Source organism: Callorhinus ursinus, unplaced genomic scaffold (assembly GCF_003265705.2).
Source record: "Callorhinus ursinus isolate GAN/ISIS: 27379988/994484 unplaced genomic scaffold, GSC_fseal_2.0 scaffold12, whole genome shotgun sequence".
Classification (NCBI taxonomy): domain Eukaryota; kingdom Metazoa; phylum Chordata; class Mammalia; order Carnivora; family Otariidae; genus Callorhinus; species Callorhinus ursinus.
This window is the reverse complement of record NW_027397074.1, coordinates 15,935,057-15,962,360: the sequence shown is the minus strand read 5'-3', so window position 1 is coordinate 15,962,360 and position 27,304 is coordinate 15,935,057. Positions and strand designations below refer to the sequence as shown.

At 37.9% G+C, this 27,304-nt stretch overlaps 1 protein-coding gene across 18 annotated transcripts in view; it reads right to left on the bottom strand.

Moving 5' to 3' along the window:
- The window catches only part of ADAM22 (ADAM metallopeptidase domain 22), a 213,146-nt gene that overhangs the window by 88,776 nt on the left and 97,066 nt on the right, over positions 1 to 27,304 (bottom strand). For all 18 annotated transcript variants that reach the window (XM_073898755.1, XM_073898756.1, XM_073898759.1 and 15 more), the window contains exon 4: positions 16,551 to 16,617. In XM_073898755.1, coding sequence (XP_073754856.1) covers positions 16,551 to 16,617 — 67 coding nt within the window. The remainder of the gene's footprint in view (positions 1 to 16,550; positions 16,618 to 27,304) is intronic.

Below are 27,304 nucleotides of genomic sequence, written 5' to 3'. Positions count from 1 at the left end.
AACAAAGAGACAGAACTAGAAAGTCACTGGATATAAATAAAGGTGATAAGGAAGGAGTTAGTCCTAATGGAAGATGGTGAACACCACAGAAAATGAGGGCTATCACTTTCTTATGAGCTCTCAGGTTTAAAAAAAAAATCCCACCAGGGACTTAGTGAGCTTAAAATCTATTTTTATTGTTGTGCAGGAGTCTTTCCTTATACTGATTTCCCCTGGGTGATGTCAGCTAAGGAAAACAAAGCATGAAAACTATGATAAGTTCCCAGGAGTTCCAGCTCACCAGCACCCTAAGTGAACAATTGTTAGTCTTTTGAAATGCAATGCATTTTCAAAATGTATAGACTTACTCCCTTCTCTTGTCTGTCAGCCCAGGCACCTCCAGCACATATTCTAAATGTTTTTACATTGGTTATAATCAAAATGCCTTCTGTATTAGTTTCCTAGGATGGCTGTGACAAATTACCAAATTACCTGGGTGGCTTAAAACAACAGAAATTGATACTCTCACAGTGCTGGAGGCGAGGTGTCTGAAATCAAGGTGTTGGTAGAGCCATACCCCCTCTGAAGACTCTAGGGAAGAATCCCTCCTCGATTCTCCCTCATTTCCAGTGGTTCACACCCCCTCCAATCTCTGCCTTGTCTGCACATTGCTTTCCCTTTGAGTGTTTGTGTCTGTGTCTAAACTTCCCTCTTATAAGGACACCAGCCATTGGATTAGAGACCTCTTTGTAATTTGATCGCATCTGAAAAGATCCTATTCATAAAAAGTCACTTCCACAAGCAAGAGGGGACATAAATTTTGAGGGGACACTATTCGACACAGTACAACTTCTCATCAAGTGAATGTTTAGATTTCTAAATCCAGGGATTTTCTTCTAAGAAGATTGGCTCAGTGGAATAAACTGGAGGTGTCTAGCTTCATTCATCTAATAAGATTAAGGTCTATCTTAATTACCTCTAGCCAGCCATTCATTGTAGTTTCCCTTAGCTTCATTTAAAAATACTCATCATTATTTTTCCACAAATAATATGATAAATCTGACCTTCGGTTGAGAGCTTCCCAAATTGCTTATTTCTAACCAGAAAAGAGGCAAGAGAAACTATTTTTCAGCTGTCAGGTAATTATGACAAACCCATCAATATAACAATGTCTTATTAGACTACTAACAAATTTTAGGTTCCTACAAAGGAAGGGTACTTATCAGGTGCTCTGAGATGCAGTTCTAAATTGGGAGACTGGAAAATCAATGTGGCCCGCATACAGTGACTATATAATTACAAACTCATGAAATTATTACTCTTTCCAGGAAATTATTACATCATTGTATCTTTTTACAAATAACGGAAGTTTAAATGTATTGCTCTATATGAATTTTTTAGCGTAAGAGATGTATATCATCTAAAACCTTATTCTCTAGTTGATGTCTGAACATTAACATGGAGAACTATAATTGATCAGAAGATAGTTATACAAAAAGAAAGCATATCAGAAGACAGTTATACAAAAAGAAAGATAGTTATACAAAAAGAATGATATTTCTATCATTCTCCCAACCACTCCTTTTCTGAAGAAGTGAAGATAAATAGGGAACACTTCTAGCTGCTGAAAGAAGACTGCACTGCAACATCTCCCTCCCTCTTATACCCTGAGCCTCACGCACTGTGCCCAAGAACTCAACACCAGTATTCAGTGTTCTTCCCTAGATGATTCTGAATTAGCCCAGGACTGATTTAAATGTACAAACAAAGGGTTGACTTTCTAAGGAGGAACTTCTCAAGCAATGCCCTTCAGAAAGACAAACTTGTATTTAAGGCTGTATCTGATAAAAACTGGGGTTTTTTTGTTTGTTTTTTCCAGCAACTGTTACAATGGACACAGGTTGGTCATTTGCCATTTTTTGTTACTTATTTTCTTAAAAAATGAAGGAGGGAGTTAAATTAAGTGGTATCTATGATTTGCAATCTATTTGTTGTTGTTTGTTTTTTGCAATCTATTTTTACTTTCTTTCTTTCTTTCTTCATTTATTTATTTTAAAAAATCAAGGGTTACCAACTTTTTTCTTTCAAATACCAGGCCAACTTCCAAAAAATCAGTATCTTATACACAGCACTTAGCATAAAGCAACAAAATTGAAAACCAACAACAAAGATGCTCACATGTTTGGGAATTTTAAAATGTTTAATATAAAAATTTTAAACAAGTTATAAGTTGTTTCTAAAATCTAAATTTATGAGTCATATAAAAATCATGTATAAATTACAGAAGAAATATATATGGACAACAACAATAAAAAATCTAAGTATCAGAACTTCATGGATGCTGCTAAAATACTACCAAGAGTAAATTTTACATTTCTAGATGCTTACAGAAAATAGAATTGATAATGAATAAGTTAAACATTTAACTCAATGAGTTATGAAAAGAACACAAGCAAAATGCTTTTAAAGTAAAAGGAAGTAAACGTTAGTAACAAAGGTAAGCTGATTCTTTGGAAAAAAAAAAGTATTTAAAAAAAGTTACAGGACTGACCAGGTAAAAGAGTAAAGGCATAAATAAAGTAAAGAGAAATGAAATAGGAGACACTGATACAGAATTAGACTTTAAAAACCTTGAGAAGATTTGAAGCAAATATAGCAAAAGACTAACATGTTAAGTGTACACACGGATATAATGTTATATACAATTTTGAATGTTTTAAATATTTCAAAACTATAGAAATTTCTATTCACAGGTCATTTGCTGGTATTTTATGCCTTGAAATTTAAAATTAACTTAGATGTGGCTCTAATATACCTTAGAGAGAGGAAACAAATGTGAACATGAGCCTCAGCACAGATGATGAACTTAATATTAGGTGAGCAGATGTGAGGCTCACTGTATGGTTTTTAGATTTCCTGTTTATATTTACTGCATCTTTCTATGGCAGGGGGAATACTATGCTTTCTCAGACCTGTCCAAACTGGACTTCTCACCACACAGTGTTGGATGAACGGGAGAAACTATTCAATTTCCTGATGATAGGCTTAATTCATTCATTTTTTGTTGTTGTTGTTCAGCAGATATTTATTGTCTTCTAAGTACACATAATGCTGAATGCCATGCACACAGTACAAATTTCCAAGAGAGCTTACTCTTGGAGTAACTTCTCATGGAATTTATAGTCTAGAGGCAAAGATGATTATTTTATTAGGAAGCAGATCGTGAAAGACAGCTTTTGTTGATCCTGCTGTGCCTCCTGTGTCTTCAGTAGGATCAGAAACTAGCAGGAAGAATGGGCAGAAGGCACCAAAGGCTTAGCCAGAAATTTTTTATAAACTGCCACTTGCCCTTAATAATAATATAAAAACTAACATTTATGGAGCACTTCCCATACCCAAAGCTCTGGGTACACTTAATAGATGAGGTCAATGAAACACAGAAGGAGTAAGTACTGTCCAAGGCCATACAAACACAAATTGGCAGTGTCAGGATATGAATTCAGGTCTGTCTAACCCTAGCAGTATTGTCAGTCTTTATGTTTTCCTGCATCCAAACTACAGACCTGTCCTGGACTTGAAAACAAAACAAGTGCTCAGTGACATCTGTTAACACTACTCAAGAAAAATTAAAAAAAAATTTTTTTCTTAATCAGAAAAGTAGTATGAAGAAGCTCAGAGACACGGCACTTAACTCTGCACAAAAATCTAATTGCTTATGTGGAATACCTATTGACCCCACTCAGAATTACCAAAGCAACTATTCTGCCTTCCAGAGACGGTTAGAAGTACTCTTCCAGATTTCTGAGAACAAGAAAAGAAGAAATCAATGTGTGAAGTCCAAAGGTGGGATTGGCCTGATTCCTGTCGGTCATACCTGATTTCTCTGAGTTGAGGCTCTGCTCAAATACCACACTCCTGCTTTGATCCTATCTCCACTTCTTATTCTGTCCACTCTCTCTGATCTCTATTTCTCTCACGCACCAAGATCCTGCAGCAAGGCCTCTGGACCCTTACACATACTCATTTCACTGCCTGAAAAGCTGTTCCCCTCCCACATACCATGCAAACTTCAGAATTAATATCATTTCCCTACAGAAGTCTTCCCTGACCAAGCGGACTAGGTCATGTCTCCCATCAAATGCATTCAGGACTTAATGTGGACTTAATTCCCTGTACAGCACTTTCATGACTGTCATTTAAAAAGCTCTTTTGGTAGCTATTTTCATTATGCCCATCATCCCTATTAAACTACAAGTTTTATGAGAGTGAGAATTGCATCATACTATTCATAGCTACCTCCCTAAGCTAATGGCAAGCATTCAATACACGGCTACTGAATGAAAGATGACTGAGAACACAAGTCGGGTATCTGAGAATTTAGGCTTTTTTCTACTCTGTCATAAATCTCTAATATCAGCCTTCCTAGTCATTTGAACCCCAGTTGCTTAAATTTTTAAAAGTTTTCTATAGGGATAATCAAGTCTACTCGCATCTACCTCTCCCTCTTTTTCTACCTCTTACATGTAACAGAAAGGATGCTATGATAAAACATCAGTGGAGGCCTGCACATTACCCCCCAAAATGGCTATAAACACTCAAAGCATTCAATGCTGAGGTACTTTATACTCTGGTCTTTATTACCTTTTTTTTTGTTTTGTTTTTTTTGGGGGGGGGGAGGGAGGGAGGGAAAGGAGAAGCAGAGGGAGAGGGAGAGAGAATCTTAAGCAGACTCCACGCCCAATGCAGAGCCCAACTCGGGGCTTGATCTCAGAACCCTGAGATCAGGACCTGAGCCGAAATCAAGAGTCCAATGCTTAACTGACTGACCCACCCAGGCGCCCCTCCCTGTTCTTCTTTTTATAGTGGCCACTTATTCACTGGAAAATAAGAGTTTTTTTTTAATAAATGAATAAGAAAATAGCACTAATTACAATACCAAAGAATAATCTATGATTTTTTTTTGCTTCAAATGAGTTTCAAACTTGTCAAAAACACTTCCACAACTTCTTGTACAATCATCATTACTCTAATAGTTCACTCTAATTTCAAAAAAAATTTGCAACAGTCGATTATATGACACGGTATAATGAAAAAATAATTCTATAATTAGAATTAAAGTAGGGACGATATTCTATTACAAAATAGTTCATTGGTTCCAAACATAGAATATCATTAGTTAGTGCCACTTTTAATTTTGTTTTAATTTATGGCTGAACGTGTCTTTTTAAGTTTATGGATAACACCCTGAACATTAACAGATGAAATAATTATTTTGATACTTAGTTGGAAAAAAATCTTACACTAGAAAGAAAATAAATAGGACTTTCTACTCAGATTGGCTACAGAGCTTTGAAACAGAACTCATGCTGACATCAGCTGTCACTTTTCATTTTTCCCTGCTCCCAGCACTAAGATACCTGACCTGTATAAACTGGTAATGGGCCAATATATTTTCTTCAGCCTACAGAGTTAAGACTACTTGGAATCTTAACAATGCCATTAAGGTAACTGATGCATTATACATGATGATGGACCTAGAGCAACCTTGCTTCAGTCCCAAGGGAAAGCAAAATTTACTTAATCCCCACAGAATTTTCTCCTGTAATGCAAAGAGAATCAAGTCATGAGATCTGAGACCTTCCTGAAACCACACTGATTACAAGATCGCAGAGGAGCATATATTTGCATAAGCCTGCCAAGGGGAAAACGCACACACTGTCCAGCTTGTTGAAGAGATGCCAAATAGATGACTAGCCATGGCTAAAAAATAATGCCGGGAGACATACCCAGAAGAACTATTACATGTGAGGAAGAAACAAACACTTTACCAATTTTTATGTGAGACTTGTGTAGCTCTTTTATTCTTCGTGTGTGTGTGTGTGGTTGTGTGTGTGTGTGTGTGTGTGTATGTGTATACACATACTTGCACGTTGGGGAAGACAGAGGGATGGGTACTTTGAAGCACCTTGGCAGAAATACAACCAAATATCTTCTAGTCTGTTGGCAGGATGATGATGTGTTTTAGCTTAGTTACTCTTGACCATAAAACTTCACATTTCTTCCAGATGCAAATAAAAATACACATAGGCATAAGATGGGCATAAGAACTGAAGCATGTGTCTACCATGTGCAAAACAGCTACATGTTTCAAACAGTTATAGCTGAGGAGTCATGGCAATTCCCCGTGCTGAACAATACTCAGTCCAGCCTTTATGAAGAACAAAGAAGGACTAAAAATAAACCCCCACAGAAAATGGCTGAAAAATCAAGGCTTCCTGAGAAGGCATTTGGTTTTCTTTAGAATAAGAGAAATTTTCTATTTAGAATAATCGAAACTCATCTCAACCAAACGATGGTATCTTTCCAATGTATATCTTACTAAAACAAACTGCTAATGGAGATGTAACTGCAAATGGTAAATTGGGGTGTTATGACTTAAATATGTGCATTCTGATTCCTCTGGTATTGTGATTGTTTCCATAGAGAAGGCAGACGATAGTGGATTAAAGCAGGAATTCTGGCACCAGAATGCCTGGCTTCAAGTTCTTGGGCGAGTTAGTTGCACACAAGTTCTTGAGCAAGTTAGCTAAACTTTCTGTGCCTTAGTTTCCTCGCTGCAAAATGAGGACAGCAATGGTACTACAGGAGGACCAAGTAATTTAGCATATGAGATGAGTACCCAGCACATAGTAAGTACCATCCCAGCATCTGCTGCTTCTCCAACTGCCACATGTACTTCTACTCTTTTATTCCTCAGTCCAGTTACCAGTACTGATCCCATCAGGATATCACTAGGATTCAAAAAGGTATAGAATGTATGAAACAAGAGATCCCTGATGGTGAAATGAGCACTTAGGGGCTCATAATAATGAATTGGCAAAAATGCCAAATTTTGAGAATGATATATAACAGAAGCACAGCGAGTCATTTTATTTTTTTTTTTAATTCCGTTAAGGTGAGCGCAATTAGCTGGAGAGAATATGCCACCGATAGCTTTAACAGGAGAATTGGTTAACTCTTCCAAGGAGCGAATATTCAACCACCAGCAGCAGTTACTCGCCATGAAGATTTAGCCCTACAGACAGCAATGAAAACAGACATCATACAGGACAGCAACTCATGGTAATTGCCAATCAACCAAGTCAGCTGACTAGGATTCCCATACACTCCCCATCAAATGTATGGCTCTTCCAGCTACACTTTTGCTCATGATTTAAAATACTTTAAAATACTTACGTGCAGATATCATGGCTCTGGCAGTAACAGAGAAAATTAATGAGTCCTCATTCTGATATAATCCACTATTTAAAAATGGAAGTATTTAAAAATGAGCAGCAGCTCAAACCCACTGAACTAGAAAAACAAGGTTTCCTGGGCTGGATCTCTTTGCAACTATAGAATCATCTCTATACCAGGAGATCCTAGAATTAAATCCCACTACCATCCCCCATTATTCACTTTAATAATTTCTTATGAAATTACTGGAAGATTAACCCTACACACACACACACACACACACACACACACACACACACACACACACAAGTCTAGAACTCATTCTTGTAGAATCCTTACATCCTGAGGTTTTTTCAAAAAATTATTTATGTCAGCAGTTAGAGGCTAATAAAGTCATTAAATATAATAAAATTTAAAACTAGTTTAGCCACAGTTAGTTACCAAATATTCATGGATAAGGAAAATACATAGAACAAAAAATTTTTAAAAGCCATTCTGGTTTTACTACTAGTCAGATTGATGTTAACTCATAATTCAACTAAACTGTCTCAGAGAATTCAGAAGAAATTTCTAGAAGTCATCTAATTTTAAAAATTGTGTATTTGTGGTGAAATTTGTTTTTATTAGTGTAAAAAGTTATCATGTCTGTAAATATGACATCTGAAAATGTTCCCTCTGGTAAAGAGAACCAGTGTGAAGTAACTGCATGCCCATCCCACAACATGTAACACCTGTACCTGAAACTGTCCTTCATTCTGCACCTGAGGTTCTGCTCAAGAACGCAGGTGCAGTGGTGAGAGTCCTAAACCTAAACCTCCCAGGCAGTCTAGCAAGAAGAACATAAATACACATTCTGACATATGGGTAATGGCATCTGCCAAACATACTACCATTGCTTCATTAAATTGTCATAATTTTAATCAACTCTATTTATAAACAACCAATTTAAAAATCTCCCTAATAGACAAAATAGAGACCAAAATCCACTTCGGTTTATGGCAAATGCACTGTATCTCAATAAAGCTGTTTAAAAAAATAATCCCTATTACCATGGCAGCAGGACGATCCCCCCCCAAAAGGACCAACTAAGGGTCTTTGATTGATAGTCTGCCCCTCAGCCATCCTTAAAATGCACATCACTGAGTTTACTTTACTAGATAAAGGCCTTCCCCATTTCCCCAGAGCCAAGGGAAATGCCTGAACCTTGGATTTGAAATTAAAGGCGATACAGCTAAGAGCTTACATGACAACTTCTACAAATAGATCCATTTAAAAAGAAATCCTCTCTAAAAGCATCTTCTCAGACCATGTGACCTGATTACTGTCTAGGTAACTAAGTATTATTCCCTTATCCAAGAGGCTCTGAAAAAGCTACTGTAGTGAGAATTCAAGATAGAGAACATGTTCCTCAAATGTAAGGGAAAGTTGTTAATAAGAAGCGCATTATGGATGAGAAATGCTGTTGGTGAGTCCTCCTAAAACAAAAAAAAGGAAAACTAGATTTTAAAAAGCTTCTGTACAGATTACTTGGCAACAGTGGCTGTTGCTTGCATTTCATGTCAAAGACAACCTCAAAATAAAGAGATTACCTAAAAGCTATTTGAAAACAAAAACACTAGTCTCCATTTCAGAAGACTCGTCACCGATGGAATGGCATGGATGGCCCTGTACTAATGCATGCAGCAAAATTTACTGCACACCCACGCCTGGTTTTCCTTTTCTTAATCGCTTACTCTTCTTGCTTCTAGAGAAAGAACCAAGATTCTGGATGATAATGCCGTTCTGAGAATCAATAAGGAAACCTGATATCCAGGATAAGCAAAAGCAGATTAACCCCTTTGTGCATCTTCTCTGCTGCTATTAATAAATATATATAATGACACTTTGGCAGTTTCATAGCTATTCTTGTGCTCCGATGGCCAAAAAAAAAAAAAATAGTTCAAGCATTTATGTACTCTTCAGTTGTATGGAACGAATTCAAGAAAAATCTCTGTCATAAAAGGATATGTCAAGGTCTTGTCATTATAAAAAGTAGAGGATGCAGAATGCAGTCACTAAACTATAACCTATATTTTAAATAAAATAAATAAAATCACTAATGACAAACTGAGAACATTTTTTACTTGAGAAAAAAATCCACAATATTTTATACCACCATATAATTATTTGAGGGGTATTTTTTGCAAACAAAGTAAGTTAAATGATATCTTAAGAAACATTATTTGTGGGGCGCCTGGGTGGCTAGGTTGGTTAAGCGTCTGCCTTCGGCTCAGGTCCTGATCCCAGGGTGCTGGGATCGAGCCCTGCATCGGGCTCCCTGCTCAGTGGGAAAGCCTGCTTCTCCCTCTCTCACTCCCCCTGCTTGTGTTCCCTCTTTCAATGTCTCTCTCTGTCAAATAAATAAATAAAATCTTTAAAAAAAAAGAAACATTATTTGTTCAATATGTTATATAACTTTTAAACTATTCAAGTGTTGAGCATTATGTTCATCATGGAGAAATCAGAAAATGAGACATGAGAAAGCTTGAATACAATTCAAGATAACAAGCAATTATCTATGGATACTGTTCAGGCTTATAGGAGCTACAAAGTTAGCATAAGCCAGGAAGGTCTCTGTTGTCCTGACAGTCATCATATTTAATATTTTGTAAGTGATCTCTTAAAGCTGTTCTCCACTAGAATTTTTTTCCTGTCTTTGACACAGTCATTGTAGAAAACAAAAAGATTAAGGCAGGATAAGAAGAAAAAAAAAAGTATCTCTTTTTCAAGAAAGATGAATGAGCTAGAAATCTGTCTTAGAAAAATGAGTGCAAAAGGAATCCAGAGATTCTGCCTGTAGCACATGCACCTGCTGGTTAAGCTGGGAATCCTTCCTGGAGCTTCAACCCCAGGAAGGGAAGATGGATGTGAAGAGCAGGAGAAAACCTATTTGGTAAAAAAAAAAACTCAGGCTTTCTCCTTGCTTCTATATCAACTTCACCAACATTCTACTTCCAAAAGTAACAGTGGCTATTTCAATTTGCTTAGAAAACATTTTTAATGAAAATTACACCACCATTCCACTAGAGAAAAAGGTTCCCTGAGTCACAATAACTTCTCCCACCCTCAAGGAGGCACCATCTCCTCTGGCACCTGTACCCCAACACACAGCACTCTCTCCAATTCCTTTACCTATTTCTAGATTGCAACTTTGATCCATACTCCTTTGCTCTCTTACCATCTTTTTACTGCCCCTGTGGACATAATTTGAGACAATGATCCTTGAGTGCACTCAATTCACTTAAACGATGGGCAGTAACCAGTTGATCGCCAAAGTCAAGGCTGTATAACGGGCATCTCTGTACACACCCATCCTCAAGGATTACGATTTTGATGCAAAGACAAGCTAGGAGTGCTCACATACAGTAGATTAGAAATAATTTGAGCTTGGCAACTTGGCAGCTATTACTTTTGATTATTATCCTAAGACATCAAAAAATTAGACCAAAGAAAATACTGTTAGAACAAATGATACTGGTGATTGGTCATGGTCTTTCATTGGTAATAAATATAATAAACCATATCTCTACCAAGATATCTATTTTTACTTTTTCATCCAAAAGAAATCTGCCTCATCCCACATCTATACATATTCTTGGTATATATAAAGAATTTAGCCATTCCTTTCCTAATATTCTAAAACTCTTACTGCGGCTATTTTTCTGAGATGTAAAAAGTAAAACAGGCTTTGTACTGGATGTGTCTCTACCATATTTTGCCCAAAGCAACTGACATTACTGAAAAACTACCCAAACACATAACCAAATTTGAGAGAAATACATAAAGGGTCTTTGGGTAGACCACTACTTCAGCTTAAGGATAAGACTATAAAAGAGTAATTGCTACATACATCAAAAACGAATTAGGTATGCATAAAATAAGTCTAAATAAAATACATTCCAGTTGCTCTGGCTATCCTATCATATATAATATAGAATATATGGTAGATAATATGGTGTGAGAGTCAGCTCAAGAGTTAAGTAACCTAGATTTTAACCGTGGCTCTATTATTCCTTACTGTGTTATCTTCAGCCAATTATATAACCTCTCTATACTCAGTTTCCTGTCAAGTCTCATAATAATTATATTTATAATCACAGGTCGTTTTGAGCACTGAATACATATAAATTCATGTGCCTGTCCCATCATGAGCAATAAATATCAGTGGTTACTATTATTAGTATTATAATACCGATTGAGAGCCTATATTACTGGCAAACAATTAAGCTGAAAACTGGCAGCCTTCAGCTCAAGACCAAAAAAAAGCTAGCTAACAGTAAAAGAGTGAACTGCATGGTTTATACTTATTTGCTGCTACTCATCAATCCCAGGTCACTCTGTCTGAAGAATCTAGATCCACAGTTTGTCACAGTCAAAATGAAAAGATTTTGTTCCCAAGATATTCTGATCAGTTGAAGCTTAATGTTACAATTCTTTTAAAAGTTCGTATCAGACACAAAAAAAGTTCTTCCTAAACTAAGGAGCAAATTTAGAATTTAATTTTTAAATGAACTGGAAATAAATGTAAGTGAAAGATGAGATTAACATGTCTTATTAAGGGAACAAAAATATCTTTTTTTTTCCGCTTAAAGCTTTTATCTTTGTAAACTTTGAAGAAAAGGTTTTAATAGAACTTTAAAATCAGGATTATGTATCTATCTGACTGGAATAAAACTACCTTCAACAGGGCATAGAATGTCCTTGCAGATAATACAAATCACTATCTTAAGGAACGATCACAGACATAAGATTTCATTTTACTCTAAATATAAAATTGCAGTTGACAGCAAAATCCCCACTGTGAGAGTCCACATAGGGTAAACAATTTATTTGTTGAAGAAACAACATATAAATTGCAAGGGAGAGGGGGGCACCCGGGTGGCTCAGTTAAGCGTCTGCCTTCAGCTCAGGTCATGATCCCAGGGTCCTGGGATGGAGCCCTGCATCGGGCTCCCTGCTCTGCAGGAAGCCTGCTTCTCCCTCTCCCTCTGCCCTGCCCCCCAGCTCATGCACTCTCTCAAATAAATAAATAAAATATAAAATTTAAATTTAAAAAATTCTAAAAAAAATAATAAATAAATTGCAAAGGAGAATAAAAAAAGAAAGACATGAGGAAACCAACAGATTAAAAGAGACTTTTTAAAACTCATTAAAAAAACTTCAAATAGGCAAATTAAACTGCAGGGGTACAATTTCAGGTGATAAGACAATAAACAAAAGTGAGGAAATTATAACCATAAAGGTCACAATACTACTTACAAGTCTGTAAGAGGAGGAGGGAGGGGCTCGGGTTTGGGAAGCAGCACACAGAAGAGCTGGTCAAGCTCTATTTCTTGAATTGGATAGTGGTTATAGGGTATTCACCTTAGCAGTTCCTGTGCCAGTGTTATATTTTACAACTTAAAAAGGTTTTAGGGGCTCCTGGGTGGCTCAGTCGGTTAATCCTCTGCCTTCAGCTCAGGTCATGATCCAAGGGTCCTGGGATCCAGCCCTGCATCGGGATCCCTGCTCAGCGGGGAGTCTGCTTCTCCCTCTGCCCGCCCCCAGCCCCCCACCCCCGTCATGCTCCTTTGCATGCTCTCCCTCTCAAATAAATAAAATCTTTAAAATTTTTTTAAATTTAAAAATAATAAATAAAAAGTTTTGAAAAAAATCACCATCTAAAAGTAGCTATTTCATATTTTTTATGCAAATGTATTCCTTTTCCCACATTCATACTCACACCCTTAAATAAATGCATTGCACCCGAGTTTCACAAATAAAGGTTCCATGACACCTGAGCAGAGTCATTTACTAGATTGGTATCTAGCCATTGTTTAAATCTGGCCTTAATGATTTTTTTTTTAAGATTGTATTTATTTATTTATTTAAGAGAGAAACAGAGAGAGAGACCACAAGCGGGGTGAGGGGCAGAGGAAATCTCAAGAAGACTCCTCGCCCAACAGGGAGCACCATGCAGGGCTCAATCCCATAACCCCAAGGTCACGACCTAAACTGAAATCATAAGTCAGATGCTTAACAGACTGTGCCACCCAGGCACCCCGATCTGGCATAATGATTTTGATTTTGATTTTATATCATCAAAAGAAATAAGAGTTTTGTCTTGATTTCATATACCCTTCATTTATTTTACTTCCAAAAGAAAAGCACAAGGCCACCTAGATGGTGCAGTCCATTCAGTGTGGGACTCTTGGTTTCAGCTCAGGGCCACGATCTCAGGGTCGTGAGAGGGAGCCCTGGGTGGGGCTCCATGCTCAGTGCACTCAACATGGAGTCCGCTTGAGATTCTCCTCCCCTTTCTCTCTGCCCCTTCCACATGTGCTCTTTCGCCCTCGCTCCCTCTAAAATAAATAAATCTTAAAAAAAAAAAGCACTCTTAGGAAAGGCATTATGGATTTAATTTTATTCCTCTGAAATTCTTATGTTGAAGTCCTAACCCCCCAGTATCTCCGATTGTAACTGTACTTGAAGACACAGTCTTTAAAGAAGTAATTAAGTTAAATGAGGTTGTTAGAGTAGGCCCTAGTCCAACATGAAGAATGGTCTGTTTAAGAAGAATAAATTAGAGGGCTCCTGGGTGGCTCAGTCGGTTGGGCATCTGCCTTTGGTCATGATCCCAGGGTCCTGGGACTGAGTCCTGCATCGGGCTCCCTGCTCAGCGGGGAGCCTGCTTCTCCCTCTCCCTCTCCCCCTCTCCTGCTCATGTGCTCTCTCTCTCTCTCTCTCAAATAAATAAAAAAGAAGAAGAAGAAGAAATGAGAACACACACACACACAGAGGGAAAACCTTGTAAAGGTATAAGGAGAAGGCACCATCTATAAGCCTCAGAGGAGACCAACCCAGCTGACACCTCGGTCTTGGCCTTCTAGCCTCCAAAATTTTAAGAAAATACATCTCTGTTGTTTAAGCCATTCTGTGGTACTTTGTGATGGAGGCCTTAGCAAACTAATAGAGAAGGTAAAAAAATTTGTTTTGAAAAAGTAGTGGAAAGAAGAGAAAAAAATATGAAATGCTACAATTTTAGCTCCTAATGTATAGTGAAAAGAAAAGCTTAAGAAAAGTCTGAGTCATTGGTAAAGAAAAGAGAACTAACAGATTCCATGTAAAAAGAAACACCCCAAAGAGTGAAGCACAAAGGGCAAGACACAAGAGAACCAGCAGGAAAATAACTGGCTACTAACTGAATTGATGGGGCAGGATTCAGAGCTTTCAATGTGGTTCCTGAAAAAAACCCAGAGGAGAATTTTGAGTTAGATTTTTAAAAGGACTAGAAACAAATGGAGGTGATGGGTGAGATCCAAGTGGTTTTCTTGAAGGGAGAAACGTCTTCTGGCCCAAGGGTTTGAATGAAGATTGGATTTATTATTTCCCTTGTTTAATAGGCTTGGGGGGTTAGGCAAACCATCAACCAAGAAAACGCAATTCTCAGACTAGAAAATCAGCCAAGACTGTGCAGAACATCAGAGCTCTAGGTGTTATATATACCCGTTTGTCTAATGATCTCAGAGTGGAGTAAGCTTTGTTGATGAAGTTCAAGTTTCCTGAAAAGGGATATTGCTGTAGCAACAGAAGACAGCTTTTTGCTAGATCTGCCCTCCACGCTCATGTATGCATTTCATTATTCCACTGACAGGCATAAATGGAAATTGATAGTGAAATGACTATTTCTTTTCCTCTTTAATTTAACAAAAGAATAAGATACACTCTGCATTCAGAAAAGCATCCTACAAAATAAGGAAGTGAAGCCAAATAAACAGGGAAGAGAACAGAAGCCCAGAGATTCTACATCTCGGTAATTTTTTCCAACTCCAAACAAAATGGCACCATTCTCCTATGTCATACCTGGGAAAATCCTGACATCCTTTCTGCAGTAAGGCAGTGCAATAAATCAACCAACCATTCAATCAGCCAGTCTTAATAAATTTAGAGTAACTTTCTGGAAGTACTGGTATAATTATTATAATTAGTTCACTTATAAAAATTAACAGATTTTGTTTTAAGTCTTTATCAGTGATGTCTATACATGATATAGAAATCTTGCTTACTATAGTGCAGGTATGTATGATAGCAACTATATAAAAAAATTAAAATATAAATAGGTGCATAAGACAAAATAATACTAAAAGGACATGCAACAAAATGAAAACAAAGTTTACCTCAGTGATGAATTTAAGGATGATTTTTCATTTTTTCCCCCACTTTTCTCTACTTGTAAGTTTACTAAAATGAGTCTGTGTCAAATTTATATTCAGAAAAAGAAAGCAAATATATATAAGTGGTATTATAATTCTTATAAAGTAAAACAGGTAGTCTGAACACTGTTTAGAAGAAAATAAACACATGGTTAAAACATCATACTATACAACGGGCCTAAAGAAACCCCTGGGTGGGATTCAGTCTCACATGTCTTCAGATGACATCATCAGTAGACTGGACAAAAATATACATTCCTATGCCTATAATTGGAAGAGGCTTTTATTTACAAGTCACCTTTTCAGAGCTTACCTGACAAGAACCAGTGTCCTGCGATTTCTCTCACCAGGGATTTAAAAAGCCCCAGGGCTTTCCCTGTAGACCTAATAAATACCACTTTTCCAGGGAAATGTCTTTTTCAACTGAATGCAAAGTCATGTATCTACCCTGGACCCAAGATTTTACCTCTTGTTTCTCAGGGCTAGCCTTAAAGGCAAATTCAGAAATTATTTTCTGTGACATATTCTAAAAAAGAACCCCTTGCACTACATTAATCCCATCAAACCTAACTCCAACAATTCCTACAGTACACTAAGAATTCTTTCTCTGATAACTGAAGGTTTTTATTCACAAGTGGGTGATACACTTTCTTGAAGAATTCTGAAATATAAAAACCCCAAGACTGTACATTAGAAGTATTGATGAAAATTAAAATCAGAATCAGTATTTTAAAAATTCTCAAAAAATTTCCCCCAGAGGGAAACAATTTTACTTTTTTTTATTATGTTATGTTAGTCACCATACATTACATCATTAGTTTTTGATGTAGTGTTCCATGATTCATTGTTTGCATATAACACCCAGTGCTCCACGCAGAACATGCCCTCCTTAATACCCATCACCAGGCTAACCCATCCCCCCCCCCCCCCCCCCTAGAACCCTCAGTTTGTTTTTCAGAGTCCATCATCTCTCATGGTTCGTCTCCCCCTCCGATTTCCCCCCCTTCATTCTTTCCTTCCTTCTATCTTCTTCTTTTTATTTTTTTTAACTTATAATGTATTATTTGTTTCAGAGGTACAGGTCTATGATTCAGTTTTACTTACTTTAACTTCCACCGTCTTCCCTCCATGTTCAACGTGTCTCTCTACGTATTCAGAGGACAGCAAATAGCTGTAACAAACAGAAATGATGATTAAAGAGGACCTTGAAAATGTAAATCATCTGAAAATTGACAAGTTTACACATACCAGCTTTATGGTTCTTTAGCTCATACTTTAAAACAAAAATAAAACTTTATAGGTCTCTTTCTCCCTCTCGCTCTTTCTCTCTGTCTCTTTTTCTCTCTCTCTCTCTCTCACAAACACACACATCCTAGTACTTCCAAAAAAGTATGAGGTTAAGTCACCTGTCACCCCACTGCCTACCAGAGCTTATTCCTCTGACCTAGTTCAGTTCCTGGAAACCATCATAAGCTCACCGTTATTTGCAAGACATCTCATCCTTCCCATTTTTACTTTAGCTTTTATCAAATAGTTCTGATTTGATATCACACTTTACCATTTTTAATGTGTGATATTTTAATCTAACAAAATATTCCTCTCCATCATGAAAACATTAAAAGGGGGCAAAGAAATGAGAAGGAATATGCTTTGAGCATTTTTAAATAATCCTTTTTGAAATCTCTCCTAAATAACCTTCTTGTATCATTTAAAACTGTTTAGATTTTCTTAAATATGCTTCCCTTTAATTCCATAGATATGAAAAAATTCCCCTTTCAGTGGTGGTGCCTCAAGACACAACTTCCATAAAAGTCTTAAAGTCTTAAGATTTTTAAAGCATTAAAATATAAACATCATTAAATAAAAATAATTAATGAAGCTACACATTTCTTTTTTTAAGATTTTATTTATTTATTTGAAAGAGAGAGAGTGCAGAGTGAGAGAGAAACAGCATGAGCAGGGGGTAAGGACAGAGGGAGAGGAAGAAGCAGGCTCCCCACTGCGCAGGGAGCCCGACATGGGGCTCAATCCCAGGGCCCTGGGATCATGACTTGAGCCGAAGCAGACTCTTAACCAACTGAGCCACAAAACTTAAATTTCTAAATTTACTCTGTCAATAGATGTTCAGCCAACTAAAAAATCTTTTTCACAGTGCTCTGAAGTTCACCATGCCAAACGTATCCCAATCATTTAAAAAATGTGAATTTCTGGGGCACCTGGGTGGCTCAGTGGGTTAAGCAACCAACTCTTGATTTCAGCTCCAGTCAGGACCCAATGTCGTGAGATTGAACCCTGTATCGGCCTCCATGCTGAGTGTGGAGCCTGCTTAAGATTATTTCTTTCTTCTCCCTCTGTCCCTCCCCATACCCGCACCCTGCTCTTGCATGTGCACACGCTCTCTCTTTTTCTCTTAATCTGAGTGCATAGGCCTGCCGTGATAAGCACCATGCCTACAGTTGCTTGAAAGGTAAACAGAATGATCGAGCATGTGTTATATTAACACAGGCACCATAATCAATTTCCTACAGTATCTGATCCCTACATTACTATTTAGGAAACCTATAATTATAGTCTAACTCCTTGTTTCATTCATCAAAGATAAATGTATCTTTGGAATACATTTTCCTAATGATGTTATGGGGGAGCCAGCTAGGATGCTCAAAGCTGCAAGATGCAGAAAACACAACTAAAAGTGGCTTAAATAATTCATAGTTTGTTTATAGGACATTTTTATCTTATTTCTTGTTAGAAATTCCAGGACAGGTGTAATGTGAATTTGCTTCTGCAAATCTCCAAGTCTGTTAGACGAATAAATTTGAAGTTTACAAAATATAGGCAAACACTTCTAAGATGTTTTAAATATAGATAAGTAACTAGTAAACAAAATTTTTTTAGATGTGGCAGAATGCATAGGATGGGTAAGTATAACTCAGAAGATCATGTATGCATTACACCTTAATAGAAAGGGATGGGTGACCAAATGATATCTAATATTCATGAAGCACCTGGGTAATAAATGTTCATGATATAATATACAAAAGATACTAATTATCCAGGATACACTATACATAAATAATATTTATGACTTTTTAATTCAATCACCTATTGGTGACACAGAGGGCTTCTCAACTTCCACAGTACTGACACTTTGGGCCAGATAATTCTTTGTCTTGGGGAGTATCTTACACACTGTAGCATGTTTAGCAGCATCCCTGGCCTCTACCCACCAGGTGCCAATTGCATCCCACAGACACACCAGCCATGACTATCAACAATGTCTCCAGACACTGCCAATGTAGACTCGGGGGTAAAACTGCTTTGGTTAATAAACTCTGCTGACACCCATTTCTGCCCCATGTTTTCTTTGCCCAAAAAACACAAATAGAATTCATGACTGTTCATCAAGCTAACCGGCAATTTACAGCTCCCGACTAAGCCTACTTATTTCTATGTAACTCAGAACCAGCAAATGGGTGTCATTAGCTTGAACTACCTTCGACCTATGGAGTTTGCCCAAACCTCCACTCTGGTCCTTGAAAGCACATCATCACAGCAGGGAAGGCAGATGCAGCAGAGAGAGAGGCAGAACTTACAAACACCACGTACCCCAGGTTTAGCTGGAGGGATCCTTCCAGCCAACTTGTACCCTATACTAAGGTTGCTAACCCACCCGTTTCTTTCTTCTTGCTTCTCACCATGTCTTTCAAATTAATTTAGCAAACAATGTGACTTGAGGATTTTAATTTGGTCTGTGGGGGGGGCTAGCTTGCCCGGTAGTATACTTGTGAGCTACTACCTATTACATCAAAGTAATTTCCCACCAGACATCGGGCAGTTCCAGAGTTAGTCAGTGTGCTGGCTCAGCACATGGATGTGACCATGGATGTGACCAGGCATAAGTTCATCTTTCTGCTCCTTCACTAACATGGTGAGTCACCTGTCCTCTTCACTGGCTCCTGTCATGACCCTAGCATGGCTACTGCAATTCTAAGCATCTTACATAGATAAAAAATATCCCAAGGTAGAAAAGCCCTGAATTTCTTTAAAAGAATCTGTAAACTCTTCACAAAATGCCCCTAGCATCCATCTTCTCAAGTACGTTTTGCCAGAATTACCTTACTGGGCCTCACCAAAACAAATCCTTCGACTGGGATGTTTGCCTTTGAACAATCAAGTTTTCCTTCTCCAGAGCCTTGCATGAACATCATGAGTACTCAGACAGAGCTGAACAATGTTTGGGGGAAGGAGGGTGGTGGAGAGAAGAGCTATTGTGCAGCCAACCAACAGTATTTTTTTCTTTTTCTTTCTTTCTTTTCTTTCTTTCTTTTTCTTTCTTTATTTCTTTCTCTTTCTTCCTTCCTTCGTTCCTTCCTTCCTTTCTTTCCTTCTTTCCTTCCTTCCTTCCTTCCCTTCTTCCTTCCTTCCTCCCTTCCTCCCTCCTTCCTTTCTTTCTTTCTTTCTTTCTTTCTTTCTTTCTTTCTTTCTTTCTTTCTTTCTTTCTTTCTTTCTTTTTTTCCTTTTCTTCTCATGAGGATATGAGATAGTATTTCACAAATTTCAAAGGTCTTCTAACAAAAGTGAAGCTGCATGACAGAAATCTGCCTTGAGCAAAACATGTCACAGTTCCAGCATCCACATCTCGCCCAGTTACCTGCAGCCATACCCTACACAGGAGAGGTACCAGCCAAATGTTTGCGAAGCACTGGCCCCCAACCTTGTATGGGTCTCAATTTCCCAGAAGTGGGGGAGGAAATGTGCCATACACAGTCAGTGTTTATTGGCAGAACCAACTATTATTCCCTGTCTTGGGAATCTGAACAAGTAAATTCACAAAAAAAAATCATTCAAGAAAAGAGAGGCAGAAAGTAAAAAATGAGCAGACACTTGAAAGAAATGGAGGTGTGCCAGTGGGGAACACCAGAGGGAAAGCCCCCAAATCTCTGCTGCTCAGGTCCTGGGATCCAGAACAGCCCATCCCTGATGCTGAGTATCTGTGGGATCCTTTCTCTATCAGTCACATGAGTAAATCCCCATCATTGGAGCTAGTTTGAGTGAGATTAAAAGCAAATAGGTATAATATTTAGAGAAGTCATAGTGGTAGTAGAAATAACAACAATAATTTTTAAAAAACAACTTTTGAGTCTTCCAGGTTGGCAAAGTTCAAGGGAATATTTTCCTTTGATTTATAAAATCTAGGAATTAAGAGAGTATGAGTCACCACACGAATATAATTACAGCAAAGAAAACCCTCTGCTCAGGAATTATGCAGCTATTTTAATCAAGCCTCTCTACCTATAAGTAGTGTTGGAAAGGGCTCCATGTAATTTAAACTAAAAACAGCCCAGCCAATTGGGTTTTGTTTGTTTGCAGTATTGTGGAAGTCTGCTAAGTATTGTTGTTTTAATTATTAGGCTGAAAAACATTCTATTTAAAATGTCACTTTTCCTCTACTGAAGCATAAAATCTTTACTACCATCTACTTAGAACCTAAGCAAATTTTCTTGAAGCCTCCTAAGGTAGAGATAATCAAAATTACCTTACATTCTTTTCCTTAGATTGTCATTGTTTATTGTTTAAGTAGGGATCTACTTAAATAATTTCAAGTGTAGGAAAATGGAGGATGATCTCCTTAACATTGAGAATTTTTATTTTACTGTAAATTGATAAGGTAGAATTTACTCCATGTTAACTAACAGCTTACTCAAAACTGATATGTGAATCCTAACTTGTGAATTTTCAAAGATGAAAGTGAAAATCATTTTCAAATTCTAAAGGCCATTTGTTTTATGAAGAAAGTAAGGAGATGTTTTTAAAATTAGAAATGTATTCTGAGGCCTTTTTTTCATTCATATGCCATAATAAGTCTGGTGTAAGCAAAACAAACACAATGTAAACATTCTCAGTCATAATAATGATTACTCTTTGTCTAGCGGACAACTGTCATGAATCAGAGGCAGCTGGTTTAGTACAAAGATGCTGGAGCTTAAAAACAAAACTAATTATTTTGATTTCCTATCCAAATTCTGCCATTTACTTGCTGTGTGACCTTGGTCAAGTTATTTAATCTCTATGACATAATTTGCCCATGTCTAAAATGGAGATAATATGGAGTTGGTAGGTATTAAACCAGAACGTAGATGAAATCCCTCCCACATCCTGATTTCAATCACTCCAACCCCCATTCACCATCTCCTATCCATCTTTCCCTAGAACTTTCACTATAACTATTTGAAGACTTTTAAACCACGAACACTACCTACCACTTTTTCACTGTCTTTCCCTCCCTCCTGTCTACCCAATTGAGTTTATCTTCCATGCCCTGTCATGATAATCACTCCCTTGCATACACTCTAAACTTCCTTACTCCTCTCTCCACTATGCTCACTTGGCCAAACCTCAACTATGAGAAAAGTTAACTCTTCTCATAATCAGTCTGTCCTCAAAAAGCAGAACATTCTAAATGGTGACATGATGAACTTATGACAAGTACCAAGTGGTCCCTCTTAGCACAACACTGCCCATAAATCCACTAAATTTTCCTAGTCAATTTACTCTAAGAAGACCTTTCCAAACTTTTCCCCTCAAAGTATTCCTTCACGGTCACTGATGTTGATGATCCCAATTCTGTACTCATTGAGAAAATAGAAACAGAAAAAGACCACTTTATCTTTCCAACTGACACAGCAACTTGCACCCCTGTTTCTGAACTAGTCTCTCCAAGGATGTGAAAGAGGCATCTTAAACTCAACAGGGCTAGTGCATAACTCTCTCAGCCCAATCCCAATATTCAATTCTGCCTTCAAAATAGTAATACATTTACAGTAAAGAAAACTGGGGCACCTTAATCAAGGGATCAGTGAACATCATCAATAATGGAAGAAACCAAAATCTTGTGCTCCTGAAGTGATACACTGAGAAGGACACATCATTTACAGTATCCCCACGAAAAACACCAAAGGAAGAAACAAATGAATGAAGAAACCTGAACCAACATTAGATTTTCAAAAAATAGTCTCACAGCAAAGATCTAATTGAAGGTACTGCCAGTAAAATGTGACCTTGGGGTCAAGATCGAATCAAAGGATGTGGCTATAAGACCCTTTGTTAAGACCTCAGAAAGACATAAGGCTGTTTTGCCTGGACTGTATCATCTATACAAAAGAGTTTCTAAGATTCTCAAAGGCCTGCCTACCAGGTCCTCAGCTACACAAAAGAGTTTCTAAGAATCTTAAAGGCACTGTCCCATAGCATCTTACCTCAAAGTCCAAAATAAGAAGAGGCCTATCCCAAAAAGATGTGTGGCTGTGGTTTTGTTCAAATGGGGTAAATCCCAATGAATTCACAGAGAACCCACCAATGGAACAGCCACCAGCGTGAGTCAAAATGGACAGTCAACTCAAATTTTTACAGTCAGGAAGCAGACCTAGAAAGATACTTACATTAAGGCCTAGCTCCATGTCTTAGGGAAAAGCAATGGTGACTCAAAGACTACAGCCAAGAACCACAGGCAACCACTCCCAGGAAGCAGAACAGAGCCTTAACCACATACTCCCTTTCCCCAAAACAGGGGAAGCTGGTGACATACACCTGGCTGAATATCAGAATTTCAATGGACTGGTGAAAGCTAGGTTCCTCCTACTTCCTCCCCTTTGAAACAACTGCGGTCCTCCTGTCCTTATCTCTTTGTAACTCGAGTGTGTATAGGACGTAACTTGTCTTCCTAGTTCAAGAGTCTGTACCTGAGTCACGTCATCTAAGAAGTGGCCTGAACCCCAGGACCTGATTCAGAGGATGAGAACCTGAGTCCCGAGTTTCAGCCTGATACTATAATGCAATGAGATTTTTCAGGAGTGTTTGGAGGAATTTACCGCATTTGCATTTGTGAGAATTATAAATAATTTGTGGTCCAAGGATGGACTGTGGTTATTTAAAGATGGCGACAAATTCTTTGTCACTCCTCTTATAGCCAAGGGGAGACCGTTTCTCCTCCCCTTGAATCTGAGCCAGCCCTGTAGCAAATATAATGAGGCAGAAGTGATCCTGTGTAACATGTGAGATTCCCAGCTTCTACTTCCATGCATGTACAATTCTCCATTTTTGAATCTCTGAATCCAGCCGTCACGCTCTGAAGAAGCCTAAGCAAGCACATAATAATATGCTTGTAGAGAAGAACCAGAGTCCCTGCCCCAGCTGAATTCCCAGCCAACACTGGCACCAATTTCCAACCATGGGATTGAGGCCGTTCTGGATTCTCCAGATTTAATAGCGGCCCCAGCTATTACTACAGGAAGCAGAGCTTCCCAGTCAACCGAAAGAATTATACAAAATGATACACTAAGGCCATAGGCTGGTCATGTCTGCTTATTCTAACCATTCAGTAATTGTTAATGGTGTACAAAACTAACATCATGTTTTCCTTGGAACAGGCTCCAAATGAGCCCACGGTAACTTACTTTGGATAATATAAATACAAAAGTATCATAAAAGTTTCAAATATGAGTATAATCCATCCAGTAAAATAGGGAAAAGCTCCATCGAGTCACGATGGAAAATTAGAGATTTTGTTTCATTTCAAAACTTTTCAGAAGAACAGAATTGGGAAAATGGAAGATTTAAGAATTCAAATTTCAGGGGCGCCTAGGTGGCTCAGTCAGTTAAGCGTCTACCTTCAGTTCAGGTCATGATCCCAGGGTCCTGGGATCGAGCCCCGCATCGGGCTCCTGCTCAGCGGGAAGCCTGCTTCTCCCTCTCCCATTCCCCCTGCTTGTGTTCCCTCTCTTGCTGTGTCTCTCTCTGTCAAATAAATAAATAAAATCTTTAAAAAAAGAATTCAAATTCCATTATCTTATATAAGAGGTATAAGAAATTACAAGCTTAGAAAAAAAATGCTCTTCCAATTCTCTTCACTTTATGCATTCCTCCTCCCATTTCATCTTCTCTTTTGTTTTCTTACTCATGTAGCCAAAAATTAGCCTCCAGATCCTCTTTGAAAACTAATGTCTTTGCTGAGAATCCTCACTACAGAAAATGGATAAATGTCCTGGCTCTTCATATCAGTGAGAATTAATCATCCATTCTTCAGCCCCAGTTTGTGCCAGAACTGTTGTCTATATCCTCAATATGTAATAACTAGTATTTAAAATTCTTATTTTGTTTAAACTAAACTAAAGGGAAACAACAAAAATAAAAGCTTACTTAAGATCTGCCTTTTGGATGAAAGATTCATTTTGCTCCTTTCCAAATTATAAATATGACAATTCCTTCTTGCTTATGAACATACAAGGGATTTTCTTTCTACCCTGTGCCTAACGGCGAGGCTATTTTAGTTAGGCTCTACTGAGGAAGTCATAATCTGATGAAAATTTTCAAGCAGCTTTCTGTGTATATCAGGAAAAAGGCATTTAGACTAAATGTGATTAGGTGACAGTTGAGTTGGGCACTATTATTAATATTCCTCTTTTTATAGACTCCTTATTCCTACTAAGGCAAAGGTTTCCAGGCAAAGCCTGGCTTTGCCCCAGAATCACAGAATTTTTGTTTTAAATTGCCTGGGAACCACCCCCAACCCACCTACCAAGTCAAAGTCTCCTAGGTATCTCCTGACATACAAAAAATGTTACCAGGGCATAGAAGTATAATCAAATTAAGTCTACAAATAGTCTAGTAAAATTCTATTAATATAACAGTATGTTGGTATATTCTGATCATTGTGACTCATTACCACAGTGGAAGTCAAAGATACTAGGGAACACATTGCAGCAAAGCAATAAAAAGCAATCTCTGGTGAATCTTATGGCACATTATCAACAGAGGGAGACATGTTCCTCTCCATAAAAGCCAAATCAAGAACTAATTTTTTAAAAAGAAAATTGACAGAATTAGTCCAAAATTTACTTAGATTTCCTACGAGCATCCTAGAAACGAAAGGTTTTTGTATTTTTAAAAAGCTGTAGTTCTTAGATGTTGTTCAAATAAAGTATATTAATTAAAGATTTCCATTTTTATAATATTACTTGAAAATCATACTCAACAAGGTAGAGCTTGCCTCAAATTCTCTATTGCTATCTGCCTAATCAGCATTTTTACCATCTCTGTCACCGATCCTTACAGCAATTTATTGATTCCTGGTCACTTTCCCTCACTCCCTGAAGATTTTAGCATCTAGTTTATGATCACATACTCAAACACTACTCCTGTTGCAATTATTGGTGATTTTGATATTTACCTAGGTGACCCTTATAATTCTTCTCAGCTCCTTGACCTCATCTCCACTAATGAGCTTCTCCGTTCTTTTGCCTACCATATTCTCAATTCCAAGCCTCTCAACTCTCTGACCAACTTCTATCCATTCTAGCTTTCTCCTTCAATACCCCATTTCAGTTCTTTGACCCCAACGAGACCCAATCCACTGAACTTGCTACCATTTCACTGTCCCTCACCTCCCTCATGTCTCATACCTTTCCTTGCTCAGCTTCAATTCAATCTTAATATTTACTGCTTTATAAATTTCCCCACCCATCTCCTAACAGGTGATTCTTTCTGGCCTAAACCAGTGCCAGTTTAAACAAGCTCTAGAGGCACCAGGCCTACTCAGTGCAACTGAATGAAGCTGAAGAACAGTCTTTCATCATGTAGATTGTGTTCACGTTACAGTGATGAACACTAACCTCAATGGGTCCCCTAAAACACTCTGGCAATCATATTTTATTTTCCTAGGACATTTTCTCTCCCAACTGTGCCACAATACCTTTTCATACCTTCTCTCTTTCTCTTTCAAACCTTCAAAGTCTATTTTGAGAAGATGACTTTGCTGCCTATCAAAAGATAAGTTCCAAAGATTCCCACCACATCTCTGCACCTACTACCATCCGCACTCATGCTCAGCCTTCCCTCCTGTTCTAAGGATTAGCTGGCCAGGTAATTATCCAAAGTCAATCCCCCTATTCACGCACCACAATCCACCCCTTCTTGCCTACCCAGGGACACGGCACCAGATATTATTCCCTCCTACATCATCAAATTCTCCCTCTCTCATTAGATCTTTTCCATCACCATATAAACTTTGTTAGTTCTCCCATTTACAAAAACAAACAAATGAAAGAATTCTTAACATCATTTCCCTGTCCAACTGCTGCTACATTTCTGTCAATTAAGCCAAACCACTCAAGAGAATTACCCATAGTTAATATCTTCCTTTCTCCCCCCCTTACCTCATGAACCCATCTAATCAGATTTTTACCCCCCCCACTTCACCAAAACTGCTCTTATCAAAGTCACTCATTACCTACCCCCGTCTTGTTAAATCTAATGGTTGATTCAGTCTTCATCTTACTTGACCTGTAAGTAGCATTTGACACAGCTGATCACCCTTCCTCTTGGAAATACTTCCTCAGATTTCCTACCAGGCACCACACTTGCCTGGTTTTTCTCCTACTTCTCTTGCTGCTTCTTCTCAATCTTCTTTGCTAGTTTCTTCCCATTTCCACAATCTTTAAATAATGTAGTGGCTCCAGGGCTCAGTCCTTGGTCCATTTTTCTTTTTATACTCACTCCCTTGGTGAGCTTATCTAATGACCTCCGTTAAATAACAAGTATATGTTGATGACCCTCAGATTTATGTCTCCAGTTTAGAATTCTCCTCTGAACTTCAGAATCATATTTCTAACCACACGGTCAACATCTCTTCCTTAACAAATAAGCATATCACACTTAACTATATCCAGATTTCAGTTCCTAATCATGCTTGACAAATGTGATTTTCCTATAGTCTTCCCATTTTCATAATAACTACTTCATCTTTCCAGTTACCCTGGCCAAAAACCGAGCGTGATCACTGACTCCTCAATTTCTCTTGTATC